General features: G+C 39.0%; 1 protein-coding gene across 2 annotated transcripts; it reads right to left on the bottom strand.

Annotated features, from left to right (window-relative positions):
- Window positions 1-1,288: 1,288 nt before the first annotated feature.
- Window positions 1,289-16,800, bottom strand: SFPQ (splicing factor proline and glutamine rich). Of its 2 annotated transcripts, none has more exons than XM_074376882.1 (12): window positions 15,829-16,800; window positions 14,949-15,137; window positions 14,290-14,591; window positions 14,096-14,191; window positions 13,520-13,716; window positions 13,341-13,425; window positions 12,999-13,116; window positions 12,570-12,618; window positions 12,368-12,489; window positions 3,613-3,660; window positions 2,406-2,490; window positions 1,289-1,380 (listed from the first exon to the last, which is right to left on the bottom strand). In XM_074376882.1, the coding sequence occupies exons 1-10, from the start codon at window positions 16,681-16,683 to the stop codon at window positions 3,637-3,639; spliced, it is 2,037 nt and encodes a 678-aa protein (XP_074232983.1). In that variant the 5' UTR covers window positions 16,684-16,800; the 3' UTR covers window positions 1,289-1,380; window positions 2,406-2,490; window positions 3,613-3,636. The 2 variants fall into 2 exon arrangements, with proteins under 2 accessions (XP_074232983.1, XP_074232982.1); XM_074376881.1 differs by having other exon boundaries at window positions 3,613-9,940; window positions 15,829-16,799.
- Window positions 16,801-24,964: the final 8,164 nt, after the last annotated feature.

Raw genomic sequence — 24,964 nt, 5'->3', positions numbered from 1 at the left:
AGAACATTACATGCCTCATAACTATTTGTTAGAAATCTCGTGGACTTGCTTGCTTAGGCTTGCTATACCCCCCACCCCAACTGTCAGGAATTGAGTTAAAATAGTAAAAGTTAAAATAGTAACTCATCAACATACAAACCCTGCTAGGTAGGGATTCTTAATCATATTTAACGTGAGGCTAAGTTACCTGTCAAAGTCTCTTGAAGGGTTCCCAGTGCCTTCAGCACTAAGATCTACTAATTTTCACCTATGGACTCCATGGCCTAAACGCTTACCAAAATTAACACTCATTTCTTTGCTATAAATAATTACTGCACAACTACGTAAGGAATCCCGGAACCTTGATAACTGGTAAATATATCTGAAAACACCATGTGCTCCTTTTGTACTGATTACTGTGAGATCATTTATGTATATCCATCTTTTACCCCAGTGACCCAATGAAAAATAGTCTACCCTATTGATAAGCATAAGTCCAACTTAGGTAAATTGCCAGATAATGCAGCTGGGCAAACTGCAGAATACTCCAGTAGCAAGAACCCATTATACCCCTGAACACTGCAGACCGTTTTTGCCTTGAGATCCACAAAGATGCTAAGTAAGCTGGCAATCAGGAGTAACAGAGAGCTGAACCAAGACATGGACTCAGAATTCTGATTCTTGATTTGGGATGGCTGGCTGTCCTCCTTATTTGAAAAGATAGCCACAGATAAGCAAAATGAGTATTTACAGTGGAGTGGGGTCTTGGCTTCATCCTTGGTACTGACTACACACAACTTTTAATAGCAAATTCCATGCAACCAGTGACAATTGTGGCTTTCCACTTTCTTTAAAGCTACTTTAATCTCAAATTACCTCATACCTTATCCTGAACAAATGCTTAATTTAGTGTCAAAGAGCCATTCAACTAACAGCTTAAGTTTTAATGAGCGTTTCAAGAGTAAAGAATAATCAGATTTTATAATAAATTCCAGCAGTTATTTTCCTTACATTTATAGGTATCCTGAGAATTTGCCTATTATACTGCATATAAAATTCAACTTCATTTTAAAGAAATTGCTACTCAGGATAACCAAAATATGGTTATTTGGCAAGATGCAATGTAGGCTCTGCTTGTTTGTGAAGTAACACCTGACTACCCACACAAGAAACAGTCCCGAATTATTAATTTGCTTTATGTTTCAGAATGACTTTTTCAAATATCCAAAAACAAGCTGCTGACATATTAGGAAAACTCTAGAAAGTGCAGAGTCCTACTTGAAAGCAAAACCAAAACAAAAGGACAGTCTAATTTCAAAATGTCTTTATTAAACAACAGGTTGTTGTTCATTCCTCTTTGCCCTCTTCCTCACTGGTTTTCAGGACACAGTTCACCTGATCCTGCCAATTAAAGGAAATGATTACTCCAACGTAAGAGTCAGTTCTCAAGTTGTCAAATATTTAAAAGCACCAACCAATTAATAAACTTCCTAACAGCAAAGTAACATTAATCAAGAAATGTGGTATTTATAGTATTTAATCATTTTTACATAACTAAAGGTTAGGCAGCAGAGATGATTTTAATACCAGACTTCTTGTTACCCAGCTACTTTGTTAAAATTTTACTTTCATTTTCTACAAGAACTTTTAGTAACTATCAGACTCTTACAAGGCGTATCTCTAACATTCAAGGCACTCCATTAACTGGCACCCTCTCTCCCCCTAGGCATAAAATATAGCCCTCAATTCTGTTTTTGTTTAAATTTTGAACTGATTATGACAGCCTCTTAAACCGAGTGACAGCTATGTACAAATGCAGTTTCTATAAGATGAGGGGACTGTAAGTTTCTGTGTATAGGCCACCTTTTAATAAAATAGCTTTACTGGGACACAGCCATGTCCATTTGTTTACACAATGTCTATGACTGCTTTTCCAGCTGAAACAGCAGAGTTAAGTTGCCCTTTAAAATTGCAAACCCTTCTAAATCATCATCTATATTATTTTGTTTTCCATCCATTTTCAATTATAGGAGACTCTACCATTTAACTATTTGGGTGAAAAATTAAGACTTCAAATTTTCTGAACCTTCCTCTGTATGGTCCTATGGACAGAGGTGAATGTGTGTGTGTGTGTATGTGTGTATATATATATATATATATGTATGTATTTTTATTTAAAACTTTTATTTAAAGTCTCTGTTTTTCTAAGGCTTCAAGCAAAACCAACATACAAGGCCTACCACACTTCAGAAGGCTGTAAAAATAATTAAGTATCTAAGTATGTGCTTTAAGAACAACGTATTTCCTACAAGGAAGTGTTAATGTAGATGAAACTAAGATGAGATAGCCACACAATTAGTTACTTTTACACCACCCAAGAGTCCTTCTGAAGGCAGTTTACAGAGTCCAAGAACCACTTAACTTACCTAGACACTTCATCAGTCTAACAAGTTGTGGCTTGCTTTCTTGATCAGCTCATGCTGTGTGATGTCTTGAGACTATCTTACCCACCTACCATTAAAAATATCCTTGTTAAAATAATTCTCAGCAAACATTTTTATTAATTTTTAATGTGTACGTTTAGTTCCAATATCAACAACAGGTATGTATTTTGTCATAAGTTCAGACTTCAATCAATGGGTTTTTGGGTTTTTGCTATGCTACTGTTTAGGAAAGACCTGGCCCACACCAAGGTTTTATTCTTCTAAACTTTCTTCAAATGTATAGCTGATTCCTGAACAACACAGTGGGTAGGAGCACCAATCCCTTGAGTTAAAAATCCACACGTAACTTTACAGTTGGTCCTCCATACTCGTGGATTCAACCAATCTCAGATCATGCATTACTGTAATACATTATTTACTGAACATAAGTGGACCCTTGAAAGCTCAAACCCACGTTGTTCAAGGGTCAATTGTACTTATGGAATTTTCCCTTCTACCAATGACTAGTTGTTTCTCGCAATTTACTCATCACGTAAAAAGGAATCTCAAGGGGATTTTGAATTGGTACAATCCTTTAATTTTAAATGTAGGGGGTGGGTATAGCTCAAGTGTTAGAGCACATGCTTAGCATGTACCAGGTCCTGGGTTCAATCCCCAGTATCTCCTCTAAACATAAATACATAAATAAACCTAATTACCTACCCAAAAATAAAAAAAATAAAATTTAATTGTAATTGCCCAAAGTTAAACTACATTTTTAAAACATGACTTAGAAGATTCAATTTTTTGTGTACTCAGTTTCAGCATGGGTAGGAATTAAGGGTAGGAATTAAGACTGAAGAGTCATTTCAAAATAGCAATTTGAATTTAGAGTACTGAAAATACAGCATTTCTCCACTAATTCAAGCCTTCTTTTCTGATCTTCTATGAATTGTTTTTCTCTACATCTCTCCATCTTTTAATAGTATTGTTTGATTTTTAAAAAATATTCCCAACCTTTTCTCTTTCCAACCATACACCCATATGCACATAATACATTCAAAAAACAAAAATATAGTGGTATTATCTTAGAAGGGGTGAACATCTTAGAAATCAAATACTTTCTGCCCCACATAGCTAAATCAAATTATTTAACCATTAAAATCAAACCCAAAATCTTCTACAAGTTAAGACCTCCAAAGAAACTTACTTCAAGTGAATGAACACTCCAGGATCAGCCAACATCAATCATTCTTACCTAAAGAATAATAAGAAAAAGTTAATATAAAAGACAAGGGTATAAAGATTTGAAAATGCTAGTTAACTTCAAAATTTAAAGAGTAAAATTCCAGAGACAAAGATTGGGGGCAAGTTACAGCATAAAAAAATAGGAAGAAACTTCATGGGGCGGGAAAAAATCTAAAATCATTCGTAAGATAGTAGCAGACACCTGAATTAGAATGAAAACTGTATCTTCTTTAAAATACAAAAGCCTAACTGCTATTTCCACCAGTCTGAGCACAATGAAGTTTGACTGCAACCCAAAATATACTATCCCTTATGTGAAGGTATGTGACAACGTTAACCTTACCAAATGAGTTTTAACATCAGCTCTTTTCATGTAAAAGCACATACCCTGATCCCCACCCAGTATGTCTTCCATTCTCACGTGGACTATCCACCTTCATCAGGAGTCCTCCAAGAGTGCCCTCCCCATTCCATAGTACACAATGTAGTTCTTTTCCTGCAATCCTATATATTTGCCTCTTTCTTTCCCCTTAAGTCCTGAGTTTTACGTTGGGGCAGGGAAGCTATGCCTTATCGGGACAGCAAGGAACCTGAGTTTTTCTGAGGGAGAAGAGACATCACTATAGAAGACTTCACTCTGTATGCCTGGCAGGGCCACAATGCACAAAAACCAGAAAGATCAGCCTTAATTCAAGTCCCAGGTTTTTCTTCCTTCCTGAGTATCAGTGACTGCCAAGGGTGTATGAAATAGTTCCCTGTTGCACATGTACCATCCATAAGGGATACTATATCGTTTTGCATTCTTCCTCCATTCTCCAGATTATCCTATCCTGCATCCAGCCCCCTAGTCACCCTCCAAATAAAATCTTTTCAGTACTGGTGTTCAAAAGCAACATTAATGTTTCATGGTTTACCAACAACTGTGACATTTCCACAGTTGAGTCTTAAAAATTGCCAATCATTATCTAGCAGCAATGACAGATGATTAGGAACGGCCAAATCCTCTGAATTCTTTCCCTAATAGGCAGCCATTTGAGAACTGCACTAGCTGACAGAGCACAGAAACATCAGCTAAAGCCAAAACCAAATAAAGGCCCAGAACAAACATCCTGGCTCTCTAAAACCTGTCCAAAATCATTAAGGGAAAGGCAGTAAATGCAGGACTGTGGATCATGTCACTGCAGCTGACAATGATTAACAATAGGAGACATGCAACCCCCATTAAGGTTTAAAGTCCAAAACTAGTCACACGCATATCTTTATTGGGGAAAAGTGAGGCTATTATGCATTCTTTGTTGGTTTTGCAACCTTATGTGAAGAGCACCCATTGCATTTCTTTCATCTTTCATAAAGCACCGGCAACTGTTCCAAGGGCCTAACAGTACGAAAATGCATTCTGGCATCACACCTCTGAACTTCAGACCATTCTCATTAAAAATAATAATTTGGGTTTGTAACAAGAAAAGATTATGAAATACAATGCGAGCACCTCAGTATATAGAGTTATTACTGAAACCCATTTATCCCCAGCTTTTTGACTCAGTGTTTTTAAGAGACCCTCTGCACTAAGATTCACAAATTATAGCTACATACAAATCAAAACTATTAAGAATTGACTTAAGTCACAGGTTTCTCATCGAAAGTGCAAAAGCCTATCCATCTTGAAATAAGCAGAATGAAGCAAAATTTAACCCCCCACCCCAAAGATGTTCCTTAAGTCCATATGTTGTAACAAGTACATTCTCTCAAAACTGTTATTGACTGTTAAGAAATAAACCTGAGCTTTTATTTCTAAACAATCACTGAACCACGGCAGCCAGTGATGGCCACAGATTTAATGCATTATGCCCCAGGAAAACCCCATCAGGGTTGTATGCCAATTTAGTGACCCTCTTTGTCTCTACTACTGAGCATTACGTTTGATCTGCATTGTATTAAAATAGAGAGCTAAACTAGTCACCATTTGCGCTTTCATCTAGCAGGAGAATCAAGTCATTTGGTTGAATGGACTACAATTAAAAGTACAAATTTGTCCCCACCTTGTGAATTGCTTGCCAAGAGCAAGCCATTTTTCTTGATACAAGGAAAGAAAATTCTCATAGTCGTGTATTCACCAACATTTATGCAAAGTAAACCAACCTTTCCAGTTACAGAACAGAAAACATTATACATGAAAGCTGTTTCTCATGCATGCTAGCTAAAAACCAGTTCATAGACCAAAGTTCAGTTGAATTGAGGTCTGGAACAACAGTTGATGCAAAGCTTAAGTCCTAAGCAACAAAGGAAGGTGCTTTTGAAAACGTATTGTTTTGGTGATTAAAACATTTTGGATTGTAACATCACGTCCCTAAAGCTAAGGGAACCAAATTCAAAAAGCTACTCTGAACATTTGCAATTATCCTACAGAATACGACGAAGTCTTATGATTGGGAAATGATTCCCAACATGTATTCAATAGTGAAGTCAACATGCTATATCGTTCTTCCCCAGGTTTAGAGTACAGACATGTTTAGACAAATCACAGAACTTTGAACTATACATGTTAGCGTCCCACCTATGCCCAAGTTAGTAACGAGTGTTCCCATGGAGCCCATTTTTTAAAATTTTAAATCACACTGAAAAAAAAAAAAAAAAACTGTACTTTTAGTCTTAATTCACTCAACCTGCACAGTAATTACCAAGATTACACTCTGAAATTACTGATATTGCTGACCTATGGGCAGGTCAGTTTGCTGCAACAGAGACTAATTATCACATGCTATACAGTCTGTGTCAAGATGCTAAAAGCACTCTACTTCCCAAGTATGGTATGGTTCCCTCTCCCCCACACCACTGATGTGTTCCATGTTATCTTCAGTTACAATGCAACTAAAGAAAACCACACAACTCAATCAGACATACCAAATAATCAAGTTTGCACTTTTTATCTGAGAACTGCAACAGCACTGAATTCTGCCTGACAAGATTACAGCTCTAAACCCAAACCCACGCAGTTTTGATATAAGCTAGCTTTATCATACAAGTGTTAGGTGCTGCACTGTAATTTCATTGTCAGAAGTATGATGTCAGAATGCCCACGGAATAAAAGTACATAGCAAGTCACCAAGTTAGATTATATTGCTTGTTACCTACCTGTATGCAGTCGGCAATGAGAATCTTGGAGCAAGCAGGAATACTACATCCGGGTCCTAATGTCCATTGCCATTTGCGGTACTACGTTCCTCACAGTTACGCACTGCAGAAATGCTGGCTAAATGCAGTTATGTAGCAGGCCACTACTTTAATAGTGCACAATTGCAGTCCAAGAACACCAGAAAATATTCCGCCACAGCTTAGTGGCTTGCCCAAGAAAAGCCAAGTATCTAAATTTTTATCTGCCATAATATGCCACTTATAAAAATTGCACAGGCGTAACATTACAATTTCCCAAATTATTACCTGTTTATATTAGTGGTATAATACATCTAAAGAGAGTGGTGGGGTTTATATATAGCACTTCTAAGTTTAATTAGTGTTCTAAGCAAAGAGAATATGGTTTCACTAAACGTGAGCCAATGGGTTAAGCTTCTAAAATACCTATTAAATACACTGGGAACTCTTAGAGAACGCAGTTTAGAAATAAGTAGTTCAAAAACAATCAGTGTTCCTCTTAAAACAAAATTATTATAAGAGAAAGTGGAGAAGAGGAAATGGGGGCAGGTGGTTTCTCTAAGTGAGAAAAATTGCTACAATACTTCAAAAGTACTATCTACCCTTTCCCACCCAAGTTTCATATCAGCTTTTTGGAAACTACTTTTTAAGATGATTTAAATTCACATTAGGCTAAGAACTATCATATACATCATTGCAAGACTTGTTGAAAGTCTATTTGAGTAGCGTACGACCCTTGGTACACTGCTGTTTCAAGTGATGAAAGTCAAAACTTAGTTGAAACTAAGCAACATTATTTGCTAAACAACAGTTTAGCGATTCTACACAGTAAAGCTATCAAAACCACAACTTTCAGGAGATTATCCTTTAGCATCCTTCACCACTCTTCAAAGGTACAGTACTACCAAAAGTTTATTTTAGGGGTCTGTGCCAGCATCCCTTATAAAGAAAGGCATGTAATCTGAAAAATAAACTGAAACATTAATTTTACAGGCAGATTTTTCCCACTTCCCCACCAGCCCCCGCCCACACACATTCAAGTTCACCCTTTGTGGGTGTCCCATGAACACCCCTTATTTTCTTATCATTAGTGGAGTCCCTACCATACAATTCAATCAAATTGTAATGGACTCCGTTCAAATCAAGACCCTTGTTTCCGGTACTGAAAATCTCATACATTATCACCAATTAATGACTTGAGACAAAACTTCCTCATTGATATAATTATGGTAGAGCTACCCATTTCCAAGTGTCTTGATGAATAGAACAGTGAACATTTTCTAATGAGATTCTCTCCCTTAATTAGCACACCAGGTACCCGTCAGTCACACAAGCAGAATTTAGTGGCATGCCTTCATATTCCACTAGTGTTTTACTTTTAGTATTATCAGGTTTCCTATGCAAAGTGCTCAGTTGATTCAACAATAGGTTTCCCCTTGTACTCAGGCACAATACTAAACCTTCAGCATTTTAACAAAGATTTGATTTAGAACTTTGCTTTTGCCAATTAACACCAACAGAGGTGAAAAAGAGAAAGACATATTCCGTAATAAGAGCTCTATAATGTACAAATTTGAATGGAAACGTAACTAAGAACAAAGCCAAACCATTCAATTACTTTACCTACTTCTTTTAGAAAGTTATTCCTCTGCTAATATACACTGGGAAAGCAGGTTCCCACAGTACCAATAGACAACAGTAATGATCTACTTTAATATTAAGTCAAAATGTCTCTCATTCTAATGGAAGGAGATTCAATGAAGTTGACGATAAAGTGACAACACCATCGAAACACTCCAAAGCTTTATGGTGGAAGGAAGGTATATTTGTACTGTGTAGCATGAGCAACTCTCTCCAGATTTAGTGCTACATCAGAAGAAAACTATGGAAAAGCAGATTTCACAGTAAGAATGGTTGTCTGCAACCCTACTTGTTATTAAGTCACCACCAGCTCTTAGAAAAGAGAATAAGTTTTTTTTTATAGTCCTACAGATTTTGCCCAAAAGTAGCACAAGGAGATGTAAAAGTTACAGAGTACAAATGTATATACAGCTAAACCTACTTTATGGATACTACACTTCTTTCCAGTTGAATTTTTCAGACTAAACCCCATCTTTAAAGATCACTTGAAGTAATACATGAAAAGATTTCATGTTTAACAATCTTTAATTCAAATATGAAGTTCAATACAAGCCATTTGTAGGGCTTGGGACTTGTTCCTTAAAAAACAAGAATGGAGGAATGCAACAAAATGATCTTTCCACTTTTTCTTCAGAAACTCTCAAGGAAAGAATAGATCATAGGGCCATAAAAGATCCATTCAGTCATTCCCACTTTCTCCCCCTATCAATAATCTTACACCCATTCCATAATCTTAATACACATTCCTGAATGAAGATTTACAGTTCAGCTTTGCTTACATAGCCATTTAAAAATACTTAGCACCAGCTTGCTTCCTATAATGCCAAACAAATCAAATCATGAAACTGCTTCAATATGCATTTCTTCTTTTTAAAACAAGGGGATACTTAAATGTAGAAAGCAATACTTAGCCTACAAATACATTTCCCAGAAATGGCATATGCCATTCAAAGGCCTAGACACTCTCATGCTTTCAAAGTGGAATACCTAGCCTAATGTGCATAGAAGCATGAATGGCAAAGTTGAAGATCAATATCGTAACTATTTTTTCTATTTATTTGAAGCACAGTAAAAAAAAAAAAGGTACACTTTGGAAATTCAGTGGCACAAGATACACTGCCGTAACTCGAGGGACATTATACAGTTTAAAAAAAAAGGAAAAAAGGGGGGAAAAAATCCTGTTTCAAACACTGCATTACATAATTTTACCTGCCCAAACAGACCATTTACAAATATTAGGTCAATAAACTGCTAACATCCATAAAAAGGTAGCTTTCTTACTAAAATGCAAGAATTTAAAAGATTGGTATCTAAACAAGAGAAGACAAAAACAAACTGGAATGAAAGCCTAAATATCACATCTAAAATCGGGGTTTTTTGTTTGGGCCTTCATACTCTTCTCTCCCTCTACCATATCCTGCTGGAGTTCCAGGCCCCATTCCTCTAGGACCCTGTCCACCCACAGGTCCCGCACCTCCCTGCCCAAAGCGCTCAGTACGCTATTGGAACAGTAATTAACAGTTCATTATATGTAGTTGATGTCCATGTGTGTTAAGTAAATATTTTAGAAGGTTCCGTAGTCAACGTTCGTCGATACAATCACCAATGAGTCGATCCACAGGTACCGGGAACATAGAAAGGAAAAAAGGGTAATTTGAAAATTAGTTTACGATAATACATGCCTTGTGGTATGTTCCCACTTGAGCCATTCTCATACACCTGTTTCAAAGAATAGATCTTCCCTGTAGTGCTAAAAAATTTAAGAATTAGTACAGATGTGAAAACCCATTCCAAAATGAGTTTTAAGAAATTTCACATCAGATTAACCCACTGAAAAGCTTGCAAACCTCTCACTTTCAAAGTCTGAACAGGAAATTTAATTTCCAAGTAAGCCTAACAAGCCCAATCAGACAGATTCAATTCACTCAATGAAGTGACAAAGACCTACTCACCAGTTAGTGGTATGTGCTGCATAAGAAACCTTGTGCTTTTCAAGATCTTAAGACACATCTGCTAAGTTGCAGAAATCTTAAAAGGTACAAAGTTTTAATAAAATGCTACCAGACTACAAAAGGAAAAAGCATAAAAGACTAATAGATTTAGTCACTTAACCGGCACAGTAGCTGATCGATTTTAAAAAGTGTTGCCATATTCTCACAGGTATTTCACCTTCAGAGCCATCACTATATAACCAGAGACAATCATGTTCACAGTACTGTTCTCTATTGTTGCAAATTGACTGAATATACAGCCCAGCCTCATGACAGCCCAACTTTTCCCCTTAGGTCTGTGTAAAGTCCACTGATAGTTATGATTCCGTGTTTAGGTTGTCTCCCAAACAGCATTAACACAAAGCTTAAGTGTCTGCAATAAAGCAGGACCTCATTATTTCAACTTGCTTTAAGTACTTCTAGAAACCTATGTTTCCAAACAGAACATCCCTACAGATATGCAAGCACAGCAGCCAGAAGTACCTTTCAAGTTCCATTTAAAATAGACCAAGTTACTCAGAGTACTGTCCCCACCCAAAAACCAAATAACACCAACCCCCTCCCCACACTAAAATGGAGTCAGGGTTTAACTGTTCTTATAAATAATTTCAACATGCTTCCTACAGGGCTAGCTGAGAAGACTGAATGTCAGTCCTTCAAAGTATTTTTCAAAATCCCCGGAAGTTTAGGTTTTGAGCACATTGTGCTGTATGTTGTATCTCAAAAAAGTAAAAAGGAAATCTGGAGGTTTTACAATTATGTTACTACAGTATCTTAGAACCCAGGAGCTCCCTGTTACATGGACTACAGAACCTGTAATTGTGGGAACATCACGTCAAATTAAGAGTTACAAATTTGATACATACTTACACCAGCCTCTTAGGAAGCATATAAACCAAAATGTTACCCACATTATGTTTTAAAATGCAATTTGAAGAAAGCCAAACAGCACATTTAACCCAACCAGCTATTCATGATTCTAGTTCTCAAAAAGCCTTATGCAGATATTGAACAGATGAAGCCCCATACTAATTCCTTATGTTCCTACTTGTAAAATGAAATCTAGTGAGCTACACATGCTGCAGCTTCCCTCCTTTGCCAAAAGCCTGTAAATGAACTGATCAAGTTCATTTGTGAAAGTGCACTTTTCTCCAAACCCACCTCTAAAGTCAATATTCAGTTTTTCTAAGTATTGTAAAGCCCTAACACAGCCACTCAGACCAAGTCATTTGGTTGTTCTAAAGCAACCTGACAGGCTACCTATACAGCTAAAATATGACATCAAGAGGGTACAGATCAAATGCACACAACTAGTATGCTTAAAATTATCAAAGATTTTTGCTACACTGTAGCAAAATAGACATGTCAGTTTATTTTAGAAGGTGTACCTATAGACAGACCCAACAGGTGGGAAACGACGAGTCCGAAGACTAAACAATTCCTTTTTCATGGGTAGAAGTCACACCAAATATAGGTCAAAGTCCTACACATTGCTGAAACATGCCTAAAGCTACAAACAAATCTGATTCAGTTATGGCAAATACCAGCTTAATGAATGACAGTTTGCCATCTGGTTACTCATTTGGATGTAGAATAATCAGGTCCATCATCTAACATTTAGAATTTGGATTTGCCATGAGCTACAGTGCAAAAGTACACAAGCAATGATGGAAAGCACCTAGTCTACTTATTGCCAAAGATTAACTCCAACACACTAACAGCATTGACTTTTTGTTGGCAACCTTAACTGTTTAGGTTACCACACTGAGTTCTTCTATGTTGCCAAAGTATTCCTCAGTATTACGATTTACATGACAGGGGAACTAAAAGAGGTCCAGTCACCTACTTAAAAAAGAAAACAAAAACAAAAAAACACACACGCAAGTTGTGAAAATGAGAATTTCCTTTTGAACTACGTCCCACAGGATACATTACCATGTCGCTTCCCATCATGGAACCACTCATAGTTGCTGGTGGAACTCCAGGATTAGCTTCATAACCTATGCCACCACCACCACCTAGAGGTGGAAATTTCTGGCCTCCTGAACCATAGGGATCTAGGAAATAAAAATTCTGGTTACAACTTAACCAGAATACTGCTCTCCAATGGTATTACTAATTTAATTCTCATTCTTACCTCCCATGTTCATTGCTCCTCCACCACCCATTCTCATGTCTCTTTCTCTCTGAAAGAAAAAAAAATCCCTTTCATATACCTGCACTATACCAAGCATTCTTGAGAATACAAAGAAATTTCCAAAACTGCTTTCAACTTAAAGAAAAAAAAAATCATTAAGGCAATTTTAAAAATCAATATTCTAAAACCAGTTATTGAGACTCCATTATCAAAAGACCTATAAAGCTTCTCCCCAACCAATGAAATACTTTGGCAAACACAAGAAGGTAAAACTCAAGGTATACCAATCATAATACACTTCTATTAAAAACAAAAACTGACAGAACGACCGTTATGTGAAAAGCTATATTTAAATGAATAAAATTTCATCCTAGGTATCTACAAATCTTGTAGAAAACTGCAATTACACTGCAATAGAAGTTTACTTACTGGATCCATGTAGCCCATCCGGCTGTAACTTTCCTCTCTTTGGCGTCTCATTTGTTCTTCCATCTCACGTTGACGAATCATCATCTCTTCTTCCCTCCTACGTCGTTCCTCCTCCTGCCTGGAAATATTCAAGCATAAAAACCCAAGTGTTTGTTATCCACATTTCAAAAATACAACTTGAGGAAAACTAGTAGTTTAAGAGAGTTACAAAGTCTAAGTTGGAGTAAATACACACAAAGGCTGTAACAGTGACTCTAGAAAAATAGTTCTATAGATATCTCAGCCTTATTAATTTAGGTACATTTAATTCAAGAGCAAAGGCTTAATTTAAAAAAATTTTACCTCAATTGCATTTCTTTACGTTTCTGCATTTCTTGATTGTGAAGTTCTTCCATGCGTCTTAATTCTTCCTGGCGTCTCATCAGATCTGAACATTGGAAAATTGTTAGATTCCTATTAATGAAATTCCAATAACTTCAAAGAGCAACTGGTAACAGCAAAATTCAGAGAGGGTCTTCTACCTTGACGCAAAAGATTTGCCTGATGTTCGTGATAGGCATCTTCCATTTCACTTTCCAATTTGTCTTTTGCATCTTTCATGTTTTTTTCAACTTGTTCCCGTTGCTGTTTTTCCATTTCATCCAGGGACTTCCACCGCTGAGAATATTCATACTCAAATGTGCCATGCTGGGCAAACCGAGGAGGGGTTTCTCTCTCCCTGACAATATTTAAACATGAACCAGTTTATGGATGTACACAAGAAATACTTTGATTTCACTGGTATTTTCACTGGCCTGTCACTTGTAAGAAATATGTAAAGGCAAAGACCACCATGGGTCTTAAAGATGTCTTTACAGCAAAAACAATACATACTGCAAAATGATACAGTAACATGGACACTGGAGATTAAAAAAAAAACCTTCACTTCCTAAATCCATTTCCCTAGCCAAATTCTAAATCAGAGTATTTTTCCCATCCTTAAAAAGCATATCTATTTCAAAGAATTTTGTATATTTTTAGCAAAATTGAAAAATTACTCTAAGTTCTCAATTACATTTAAATTAAGAAAAACTTTCTAAGAGTTTAATTGATCTTACTTTTGATACATTGGATTCTTCTGTGCAAGTTTTTCAGGAAGACCATCTTCGTCATCTAACTGTTCAAGGGGTTCCACAATGACCGGACGAGGTGTTCTACCAACAAAAATAGATCCTTCTTAATTTTGTTCGTCTTACTACAACTTCATATAAGTTAATAAATAAAAAGTATTAGAATAAACGTAAGAACTTACGTTGTCAGTAAGAAAACACCTTCACTGCATCTTTCAAATGCTTTTCTTGCTGCTGGTTTAGAAGCAAATTCAACAATGCCTTTCCCTGTAGATCTTCCACGATCATCCACAATAACAACAGCCCTTTCAATAGGACCAAACTGGCTAAAAGCTTCTTCCAACAGCTCATTAGAAACATAAGGTGAAAGATTTCGAACTGAAAGGGCAGCAGCGTGTGTGGCAAATCGAACCCGAAGCTGTCTACCTCTCATGGGTGTATCATCAAGTTCAGCTTTAGCAATTTCAGCCAATGCTCTAGATTCCTGAAAGCATCAAGACACACACTTCCGTTAATGACCTCAAAACTGACTAATGCCCACGCTACCTTATAAGCCTGACTCCCCATCCTGTTCTTCTGCCAGCTCAGTTCAACTATCTGCAGAGGTAGCCCTCCCTGACACCATTCAGAGGTAGGTAAATACCTTACCCACTCACTCCCCTCAGTGACACCAACAATTTATGCACTACACAGCAGTTGCATCTTTTCTCTAAGAACGGTGAAAAACTAATTCATTCTTGGTAGCTTAAAAAACCAGTATGTTTGTAGTAGGAGAAAAAAAAACCCTTTTAATTCCACCAAAAAGCAAAAAAAAAAAAAAAAAAAAAAAAACCAAACTCACAAGCTTAATAAATCCGAATCCTTTGCCTTTGTTGATAAAAACTTCTCCTGGTTCACCATATTTAGCAAATAATCTTTTGAATTCATCTTCCGTGATATCAGCAGGTAGATTCCCAACAAACAACCGACAACGCTGTGTGTAAGTTTTCTCTCCAGGCCTCCTCAAGAGAGACAAGTTGGCTTTAAACCCCTAATGAAAAAGGAAGGCAATTTTCATACACCAGTGACCTCTGCAAGTAGAAAAACCAAATAATAATTTTCGCTTTTCCCAAACTAGATTTTACCAATCGGGTTGCTCGTCTGTTCCGTTTAAAGTCAAAAATACTATTTACGGGATTTCCAACGTAATCAACAGTCCTAACAGCCTAAATCATCCACAACACTGACACAAATCTCTACTGGGTAGGCTCTATCATAAGGAACCTCGCCAGCCGTATATACTCAGGGTCCCCGACAAAATCGAAATCACAGGGGACAAAGTTAAAAACGCTGTTCCGCTATTAAATGAAAAGAAAATGACCAAGATTCCGTTGTCTGCGACAAGACTTGCACCTGCGCATTTAAGGCCGGAACCCCCCCGATCTATTCGATCCCGCATTTCCCGCTCTACGCTGCTCTGGTTCCCAGGATCCGCTAGCTTTAGCAAAGCCCACTGCAGCTTCTCCGCGCCGCCCTCCGCCGCCTCCGCAGAGAGGCCAATTCCGCTGCGGGCTAGCGGACCCACGCCGTCCGCCCCTCGCCCGGTGAGCCAGCCCCGCCCCCGCCGCCTCGCGCGCAGGCGCCCTTTCCGGTCTCCGACAAAATGGAGGGCGGGGAGGGGAAAGCGGAGGGGGCCGCCGCCATCTTAGGAGAGCCGACGCGTAGCTCAGGGAAACACTCACCTCGGAGTCTGAGATCTTCTCCTCGCTGCGGCCGCCGGGCCCGCCGGGCGGGGGCCCTTGGTGGTGCTGCTGGTGGTAGGGCGGGTGGTGCTGCCGGCCCCCACGGGGTTCCCCGCCGCCTCGGTGCGGCGGCTTGGGGTGGCCGCCGGGAGTGCTTAGGCCCGGACCGCCGCCGGGCTTCGGCCCACCTGGCATTTTGCCGCCTTTGGGGCCGCCGGGTCCCGGGCCCTGCTTAGGCCCGGGCCCTGGGACCCCGGCGGGTGGAGGCGGCGGGCCCCCAGCCTGAGGGGGGGTGGTGGGGACCCCGCTGCTCGGCGGCGCGGGCGGGGGCGCCCCGGGGGGCGCCGAGGTGACAGCAGGTGGCGGGGTCGGGGTGGGGCCGGGCCCCGTCGGGGCCCCAGAGGTCGGCGGGGTGGCAGGCGGCGCCGAGCCGGAGGCCGGGGGAGCGCTGCCTACTCCGGGAGCCGGGCCAGGTCCCTGAGGAACGACGGGCTTGGATGAGTCCTGTGGCGGCGGCGGCGGCTGCTGGTGCGGCGGCTGCTGGTGCGGCGGCTGTTGGTGCGGCGGCTGTTGGTGTGGCGGCTGGTGAGGCGGCGGCTGAAGCGGCGGCGGCTGCTGGGGTGGTGGCTGCTGCGGCGGTGGCTGCTGCTGTTGCTGGTGCGGAGGCGGTGGCGGGATCGGGGGCTTGGGACCACCCTGGCCCGGGCCGGGCCCCATGGGTCCGCGGTTCTGATTGAGGCCCATGCCGGGCGGCGGGGAGCGGAAGTCGTGGAGGCCGCCGCGGCCGCCGCCCCCTCCGCGCCGGTGGAAGCCGCCACCGCCACCGCCCCGGTTTCGGAACCGATCCCGAGACATGTCTGTGACCAAGGGGCGGTTGAGGCAGAAGCGGAGAAGACGCTCAGGAAACGTGGAGGCCACCTTGCTTTGCCCAAGATGGCGGATGACACAGGCGGCGCGCCGCCTTTGTCCTCTTCTTATATAGGCCGGCTGCCATGGCCCCGCCTACTTCTCGATTGGTAGTTCCAATAGCCAATTGCAAGTACGGTACTTGATGACTCTAAGTTACGAAGCGTTAATCTTTCCTATTGGCTCCCGGATGAGAGGCGGGAGGCATGGAGTAGTTGAAGTTTCCAGTTGGCCAATGAGCGGAAAAGGAGTTGGCTATAGGCCACTGTGATTTGCTGGGAGCTATTTGAATGGGTTAGCCGTGAGCAATTCTCCCGTGAAAGCAGAGAACCAGGACCCTATCTGGGAGAGATGTTGGAGGGCCCTTTTCTTTCTTGATTGTCGCTAGGAGCAGCCTGTTGGAATCTTTCCCTAGAAAGAACATTCTCCGGTTAAGTGCATGCTATCTATTATACCTTGTGCTGGGCCAATGAAGTTAGAGAAATGAAATCTTACCTATTTCACACACACAATCTTACTGATTTTATTTTGAAACCTCATTGCAGTACTGGTTTGTTCTAGCAGTATAAATGTCGCAGTAGGCTTAAGCGAATGCCCTCTGTTCAAAAAGAAAGGCCTTGATTGTGTGTGTGTATACAGACTAATAATTTACCTACACAAATCACAGGAGGAATATAGCATTTTTCTTAATTCTACTACCATAAAACACTTTATGAACAGATTAAGATACTTTAAAATTACAATATTAAAATATCGATATGGAATCAACCAATGGGCAGCATCCTTTTTACTTCAAAATCTCCGACTACTTTGAAGTGAACGAGCCATTTCCCTTAATACCTCTCCTAGTTACTGTCATCTGTGGACCTTTGGGTGGATCGTTCCTCCCTCAATATTAGCTCATGACTGACTGTCTTCCTTTCTACTTCTGTTCATCATTCAGCATCTATGTGGATGACCACCCAATACACTGTCAATTCTTTGCCTCCTCACCTCCAACAATCTTTCCTTCCATCCTGTATCAGCCACCTTGCCCACATCATAGTTATTCCTGTTTGTTATTGCTAGTAACCGCAACATCCCTAAAATCTCTATTTCAAGCATTCCAACTGTCTGACCTGGTAATTCTGACTCTTTGACTTCATCAAAACCTCCAAACCATTACATGTATTATTTTTTAACTATCTCTCACATTCCTATATTCACAACTTGTGTCACCCAGTTTAATGATACGGTTGCCACAACTCTTGTTCTTCTCTTTCTCCATTATACTCACCTGGTAAAACTCCAATTCTGGTTGGACCCAACAATTCACCTTATTTAACAAGGGCTTAGGCTTTCACTTTAAATTTTGGCCATGAGCCTCAAAAGGGCACTAGGCTTTCCTGGCAATCTTACTGAATTTCCCTAGTTAAGATTACTTTCTCAGTTCCAGAGATAGTGTATTTCATGCATTCTCTGTTCAAACTCCCACACCTTCTCTCACTCCACCATAATGACTTCTCCTTATATTTCTTGGAGAAAATAAGAATCATCAGAGGGGAACATTCTCATCCAACTAGAAGCCAGAAGCCTATATACATCTGCACCCATCGTCTCTGTCTTCCCAATACCATGAAAGATGTGTCTCTGTCCCTACCAAAGGGTAAACTCCCCTAGTGCTATGGATCTCACTCACCCTCTTCCACGCTTTCTGAAGGATTTCTCCTTGATGTATCAGTAGTTACTTCAACTAGATCATTTCCATCTTAAAAAGAATTAAACCTTCCCTTTAACCTATCATCTCATTTCTTTGTTCCTCTTTGCAACAATACTAAATCAAATTGTCTACACCAGAGGTCTACATTTCTTCACCTGTTTTCTCTTCAATTCACTTCAATCTGTCCACCCTTCTCTTAAATTTGCCAGAGATACCAACAATCTACATGTTGCCAAATCCAATTAACAATTCTCTGTACTATCTCTTTTACCTGTTAGCAACATTCAGCACAGATGGCACTGTATTTCATGAAACATTTTTCTCACTGCCTTCTGTGACACCACATTCTCATGATTTTCCTCTTGCTTAGTGACCCGTCTCCTTTGCTGATGCCTCCCTCTTAGGACTTCTAAATGATGAGATATTTCAGGGCTCATTTCTGGGCCCTCTTTAACAACTAGGCTTTCTTCTTATCTAGATAGTCTCTTCAAGACTTAAAACACCATCTAAATGTTAATAATCTCCAAATTTATATTTCCAAGGTAGGATAGATCTCTCCTCTGAGTTTCCAACTTATGTAGCCAACTACTTATTAGACATCTCCATTTGGAGGTCTAACTGGCATTGCAGATTTAGTATGCCCAAACTGGACGCTCTTGATTTTATCAATCTAACCTGTTCCTTCCAGTCTTCCCCAACATAGCAAATAGCATCACCTAGTTAATAACAAGGATTTTTCCTCTGCATAAAATCCAAGTCAGTTCTACTTCCACAATATGTCTCAAGGCCATTTACTTCCCTCCGTCTCTACCACTGCAACTAATCTTTTGCACCTCCATCTCTCACGTAAATTACTGCAAAAAAAATTTCCCATTTAAAAAAATTGAAGTATAGTTGATTTACAATGTTGTATTATTCTTATTAAAATGTTATATATATTCTTTTTCATTACAGGTTACTACAAGCCTTTGAATATAGTTTCCTGTGCTGTGCAGTAGGACCTGGTTATTTTTCTATTCCGTACATAGAAGTTTGCATCTGCCAATCCCAAACTCCCAATTTGTCCCTCTCTGCCTGCAACCGCTTTTTAACTTGTCTATGTGCTCTCTTTCTGGGTCCTCTGTAATCCATTTTCCATATGGCAGCTAGAGTGACCTTTTAGGAAAGTAATTCAGATGTCATTTTCTTACCCCTATTTAGAGGCCCTCAGTGGTTTCTCATTGCTCTCAGAATAAAATGCAAACACCATACCAAGATTAAAAAGGCCAAATTTGATCCAACCCCTGTCTGCTTCCCCAGTCTTCTCTCTCTAGTTCTCAAACCCAATCCACAGAAAGCCCCTATCTGTTCTTAGGATTTATCAGGTTATTTGTCTGCATGCCTCTTGCCTCAAGGTATTTGGACTTACTGTTTACTCACCCTGAAGTGCTCTTCCCCCAACTTTCTGCAGTTATGGCTTCTTCATTCTTCTTTCTCTACTTGAACGTCACCTCAAAAAAGTCCTCCCTGCCAATCATATCTATAGTAAATCTCCCCTCTCTGTTACACCATCCTTTATGTGATGTCATGTATATGATAGTTCTCTTCACACTTGTTTTTATCTCGTTTCTTCACTTGTTTGTTATCTGTCTCCTCTGTTAGACTGGGATTCTAAGTTCTTTAAGGTTATAATTGTTGGTATCTAACACAGACACCATCACAGAGATGCTTACTAAATGTGTTGAATGAATGACTAGAAGCATAACAATGAAGAACAGGCTCTTGTTCCATCTCCAGGTCCTTGTCCCAAAATCCTTCACTTTTCTGACACACTCTTTTGTGAAGTTGTGAGGATTATGTGAAGTGTTTAGTACTTTATAAGTGCTCAATAAATCCTATCTATTGCTATGAAAAAAATCAGAGATTCCTGAATGTTACAGCCCAGAAGACAAATTGAGTTCAGTAATTAAAGTCTGGTTAGTGTATTCTTCCTGAAGAGGCAAGGAAGTTTGTAATGGCTTTTAAAAGAAAATCCAAATAAATAAATAATTAAAATAAAAGAAAGTTCACCCTTGAATTTAACAGTAGATTAAAAGAATGATCCACCACAACTAAGTAAGGTTTTTCTTAGGAATATTGGGATGTCAATATTAGGAAAGTTATTAGGATATTAGAAGAAAAGTATTAAGCTAATACATCCCATCAATACATCAAATAAGAAAAAGCCTTTGGATCCTGAAAAGACATTTGATAACATTCAACACTCAGTGAGTTTTTAATTTTTGTTAAATTTGGAACAGGAGGATAATTCCTGTTAAAAAAAAACTTTATGTTTTGGGTGAAAAATGTTCAGACTATACCAATCACAACTGGAAATGGAAAACTTCTAATTTCCTCCTTCTGCCTAATGGGAATAGCTGCCACTTTGTGACCATTTTACTTTGTACCAGGCACTCCATTATCTCAGTTAATCTTCACAACAATGCTATGACCTAGATACTTTAATTACTCCCATTTTACAGATGAGAAAACTGGGGTTTGCAGAAGCTAAGTAATTTTTCCAGTGTTACACAGTGAATGATAGAGCTGGGGTTTGAATCCAGATCTCTCTGACTGAATTTCAAGCTCTTAGCCACTCTGCTATACCCTTTCCTCTTTCATTCTGGATGTTGATGCTTAGGTTCAGTTATAGGCTTATTTATTGATTTTTAAAAATTACATGAGTAGTACAGTACACACGTTAACTAGAAAAATTCAAGTAATAAATACGTTTGTAGTATAAAACCTAACCCTCATTCACTCACTCCCACCCTATTGTTAAAAGTCTGATGTGTGTACCAGAAGAAAAATTCTTTAATATGCTAAGAAATAGATGCCTCAAACATTATGCAATATCATAACAATAGACAAAATTAATTGATCATTCACTATATGCTAGGCACTGTAGTGAGTACTTAATATATTGAATTCTCATTATAATGCTGAAATTGATAGTACTGTTTTACCCATTTTATAGATTGAAAAACCACCACCACTATAATCCAAGCTAACTCGGTAACATGATTTCACATCTAGACCTTTGCAAAAGCTTCGTAAAAAAGCTGTCACAATTGCCTCCTCCTTTCTGTTTTTCAGGCAGCAATCAAAATTATCTTTTTAAAAAACAAATCTGATGCTTCTACTCCTCCTTTTAAAACCCCTTATTGTCTTCGCATTGCCCATAGGAGAAAAATACAAACTCCTAAATTCCTAAGATGGAGTTCCATTCCCTGGCCATCACATTCCTCTCCAGTCATCTCTCCCTCTTGCATTCTTTGCTGCAGTCACACCGACTGCCTTCTAGTTCTTTTAACTTACCATGCTCTCACCTGAAATAATCTCTTCCTAGCTACCCTCTTCCCACTTGGTTAGCTCATATCAATCTTTTAGGACTTGACGTATACATACTCCTCTCTGAAGGCCTTCTGTGACCCCAAAGAAATACCACGTTGCTTCATTTGATTGGCACCCTGTACTTTTATAACATTCATCCCACTTTATTGTACATGCTTTTTAAATTGTACCCTCTTGCCTGTAGGATCATGAGGGCAATGACTGAGATTCTCTTTTTAACCACCAAATCCCTGCAGCCTGGTGCTAGGATACTCAATATATATTTGAATGAATGAATGAGAGAGTAAATGAACAAATCCATTAATCTTCCTTTTCTGAACCACTGAAGAATGCACCCAGTCATTGATGACTAATTTCGCTATTAAACATAACTCTGTAGTTCAAATGTGTGGTGAATTATGCTGGATGGCATGTAGAACAATCTTCACTCTATAATACTCTGAACATAGGTGAACTTACAATTTAAAAATATAATTACAATAAATAAAAAGTATAATTATCTTCTGGTTTGACTTTTTATGAGGCATAGAAATGTAGGTGATGGAAATAATATGCTTGATGAAACACATTACTGCTCCCTAATGAATATTAATTGAATGGGCTAAATTTACGTCTTCAACTGTATCCCAGGGCCTGAGAAACCACGTTGGGCAGCTAAACTTGTGTTAATTTAGCTTCATAGTTCCAACTTTGCAGAGGTTCTTCAGTTTCTGGATCTATCAGGACTTACCTCTGCAGCTTCATGTACACAATAGAGGCCTTAAATTATTTGGGGGGGAGCAGAAAAGGGGAGCATAAAAGAGATCACCTAAGCTCCCCAAATGCACACTCCCCCATAATAAGGGGTTCCCCAATGGACCAAGCAGATGGGCCCAACAGGCAAAATCTCATGGTGCAGTAAAGATCCTCACCACTAGGTGTCTCAGTGGCCTTGCCACTTCCTTCACCTCCTCCAAATGAAGCTGGCTGCACACAGCTCCATTACTCTATTGTTACTGAGTCTCCAAGCAAATAACCTTTCCGGAGGGTTGGTTTCAATATGTGGCTACATCTACCAGCGGATCTGATCAGAATCTAGATCGCCTCCCTTGATAACAGAAACATGGGATTAACAGCAATGTCTCACTCTGTTACTGCTTTCCTTTGTTAAGGGAAAACATGCTGTGTTTGTAGTACATGTATTTATTTAATTCTCTATTTATTTTTTGGGCCGGGGCTGGGGGTGGGGGGGGTAGTGGTGGTGGTGGTGAGTCTTGGCCTGAAGTGATTATGAGATTTTACCTGATCTTGATCATCCCTGTAAACTAAGTGTCCTTTCAGGCTTTCCCCATACACAAACTATAGTCTTAAAGGCATTTATTACTCTCTGCAGCTAAACTGACCACTTGGATTGATTTTAAATGTCAAAAAAACAAGGTTAGAATTTAAAGAGTTACCAAATGGAGGAAGATAGGGCAGAGACATCCCACATATATGAATTTTTACCATAAGGGGACATCAGAAATCAATGAGAAAGGAAAGAATAGTCAACAAATGGTATTAGAATAACTAGCTTATAAAAAAAAAAAATTACCAAACTAATTCCAGATGGATTAAAGAGATAAATATACTTTTAAATCAGATCTTGAAAGAATGAGGCAAAAAAACAAGTGAGTATCAGATCTTTGTCAGGAAGAGGAATTTCTAAGATTTAATGTAATAAAAATAAATTACAAAACAAAATACCAATAAATTTCCCTGCATGAAGATTAGAAGTCACGTGAAAAAAAAGACAAAAATTAAAAGTTAAAGAAAAAATAATTGCAAAGAAAAACTAAGTGGTTAATATCCTTAATATATCAAGAATTTAAAGAATCTTATAACATCACCAAGATTCCAATTAAAAACAGCCAAAATAAGTGAACAAAACATGGAAAATATTCATCTTCACTGATAATACAGAAATGCAAATTAAAATGAGATACCATTTTTCATTTAAGTTAACACAAATTGAAACAGCCACTGCTAATACACCCTTTTGGAAAATAATGTAGCATACCCTTTGGCAAATTCATCCTCTCCTCTCTTTCTTTCTTCTCCCTCTCAGTCTTCCTCTTTCTCCAGCTCCCTCCCCTGCCTTTCATTCATTCATTTTTATTCAACAAATACCCTCTGTGTGCCTGCTAGGTGCTGGAATCTAGCCTAAATTCTAAACACAGAAAAAACTTTATGTGCAAAGTGGTTCATTTCAACACGATCAGTAATACCCTCAAATTGAAAACATCCTACATTGTCATCTATAGACAAGGTGACCAAATGTCCTGTTTTGCTCAGGACAGTGTTGGTTTATGGGCCTGATGTCCCAGTGTAATTATTGAATGGTGCCCCCATTAAGACAATTTCCTGGCTGATGGCACTCAAGTATCTTGAGGAAGGTCCAGCTTTTCTAATTTGTACAAAAACACCACTGGGATTAGCCACTGCTCATCGGGTTACTGAGATTGGGTGATTTCTGGTTTTGTTCCTATTTTTCTGTAATTTCTGGATTTTCTAAAATGAACTTTCTATGTATATGGGCTTTACATACATTAACTCATTTAATTTTCACAACCCTATAAGGCATACCTTGTTTTATTTTGCTTCACTTTAGTGTGCTTTTTACAAATTGAAGGTTCATAGCAACCCTGCCTTGTCAGATGATCGTTAGCATTTTTTACCAATAAAGTATTTTTTATTTAAGGTAATAATGCTATTGCACACCTAACAGACTGCTGACTAGTGTGAACATAACTTTTATATGTACTGGGGAACAAAAAAGTTCATGTGACTCACTTTACTGCAGTGTTGGGTTTATTACAGTGATCTGGAACCAAACCCACAATATCTCTGAGGTATGCCTGTAATTATTTCTTTTTTCATATTTCACTGCTATTTTAAAGATAAGGAAATTGAAATACTGAGAGATTACTTACCTAGAGTCACACATTTATTAAGTGGTAGAACCAAGATTTTACACCTAGGCAGTCTGTCTCTATACCCTTAAACAGAATTGTATCCTGGCCATCGGGACAACTATATCCAATTGGGCTTGTTACTGATTTATGGGGGAATACATAAATGACTACCTACCTATTTCATAAATGTCATTTGGAAAGTGTTTACAAATAACAGCCCCCAAAG

Source organism: Camelus bactrianus, chromosome 13 (assembly GCF_048773025.1).
Source record: "Camelus bactrianus isolate YW-2024 breed Bactrian camel chromosome 13, ASM4877302v1, whole genome shotgun sequence".
Classification (NCBI taxonomy): Eukaryota; Metazoa; Chordata; class Mammalia; order Artiodactyla; family Camelidae; genus Camelus; species Camelus bactrianus.
Note: the sequence above shows the minus strand (reverse complement) of the source record. Positions and strands in the feature narration are given on the sequence as shown.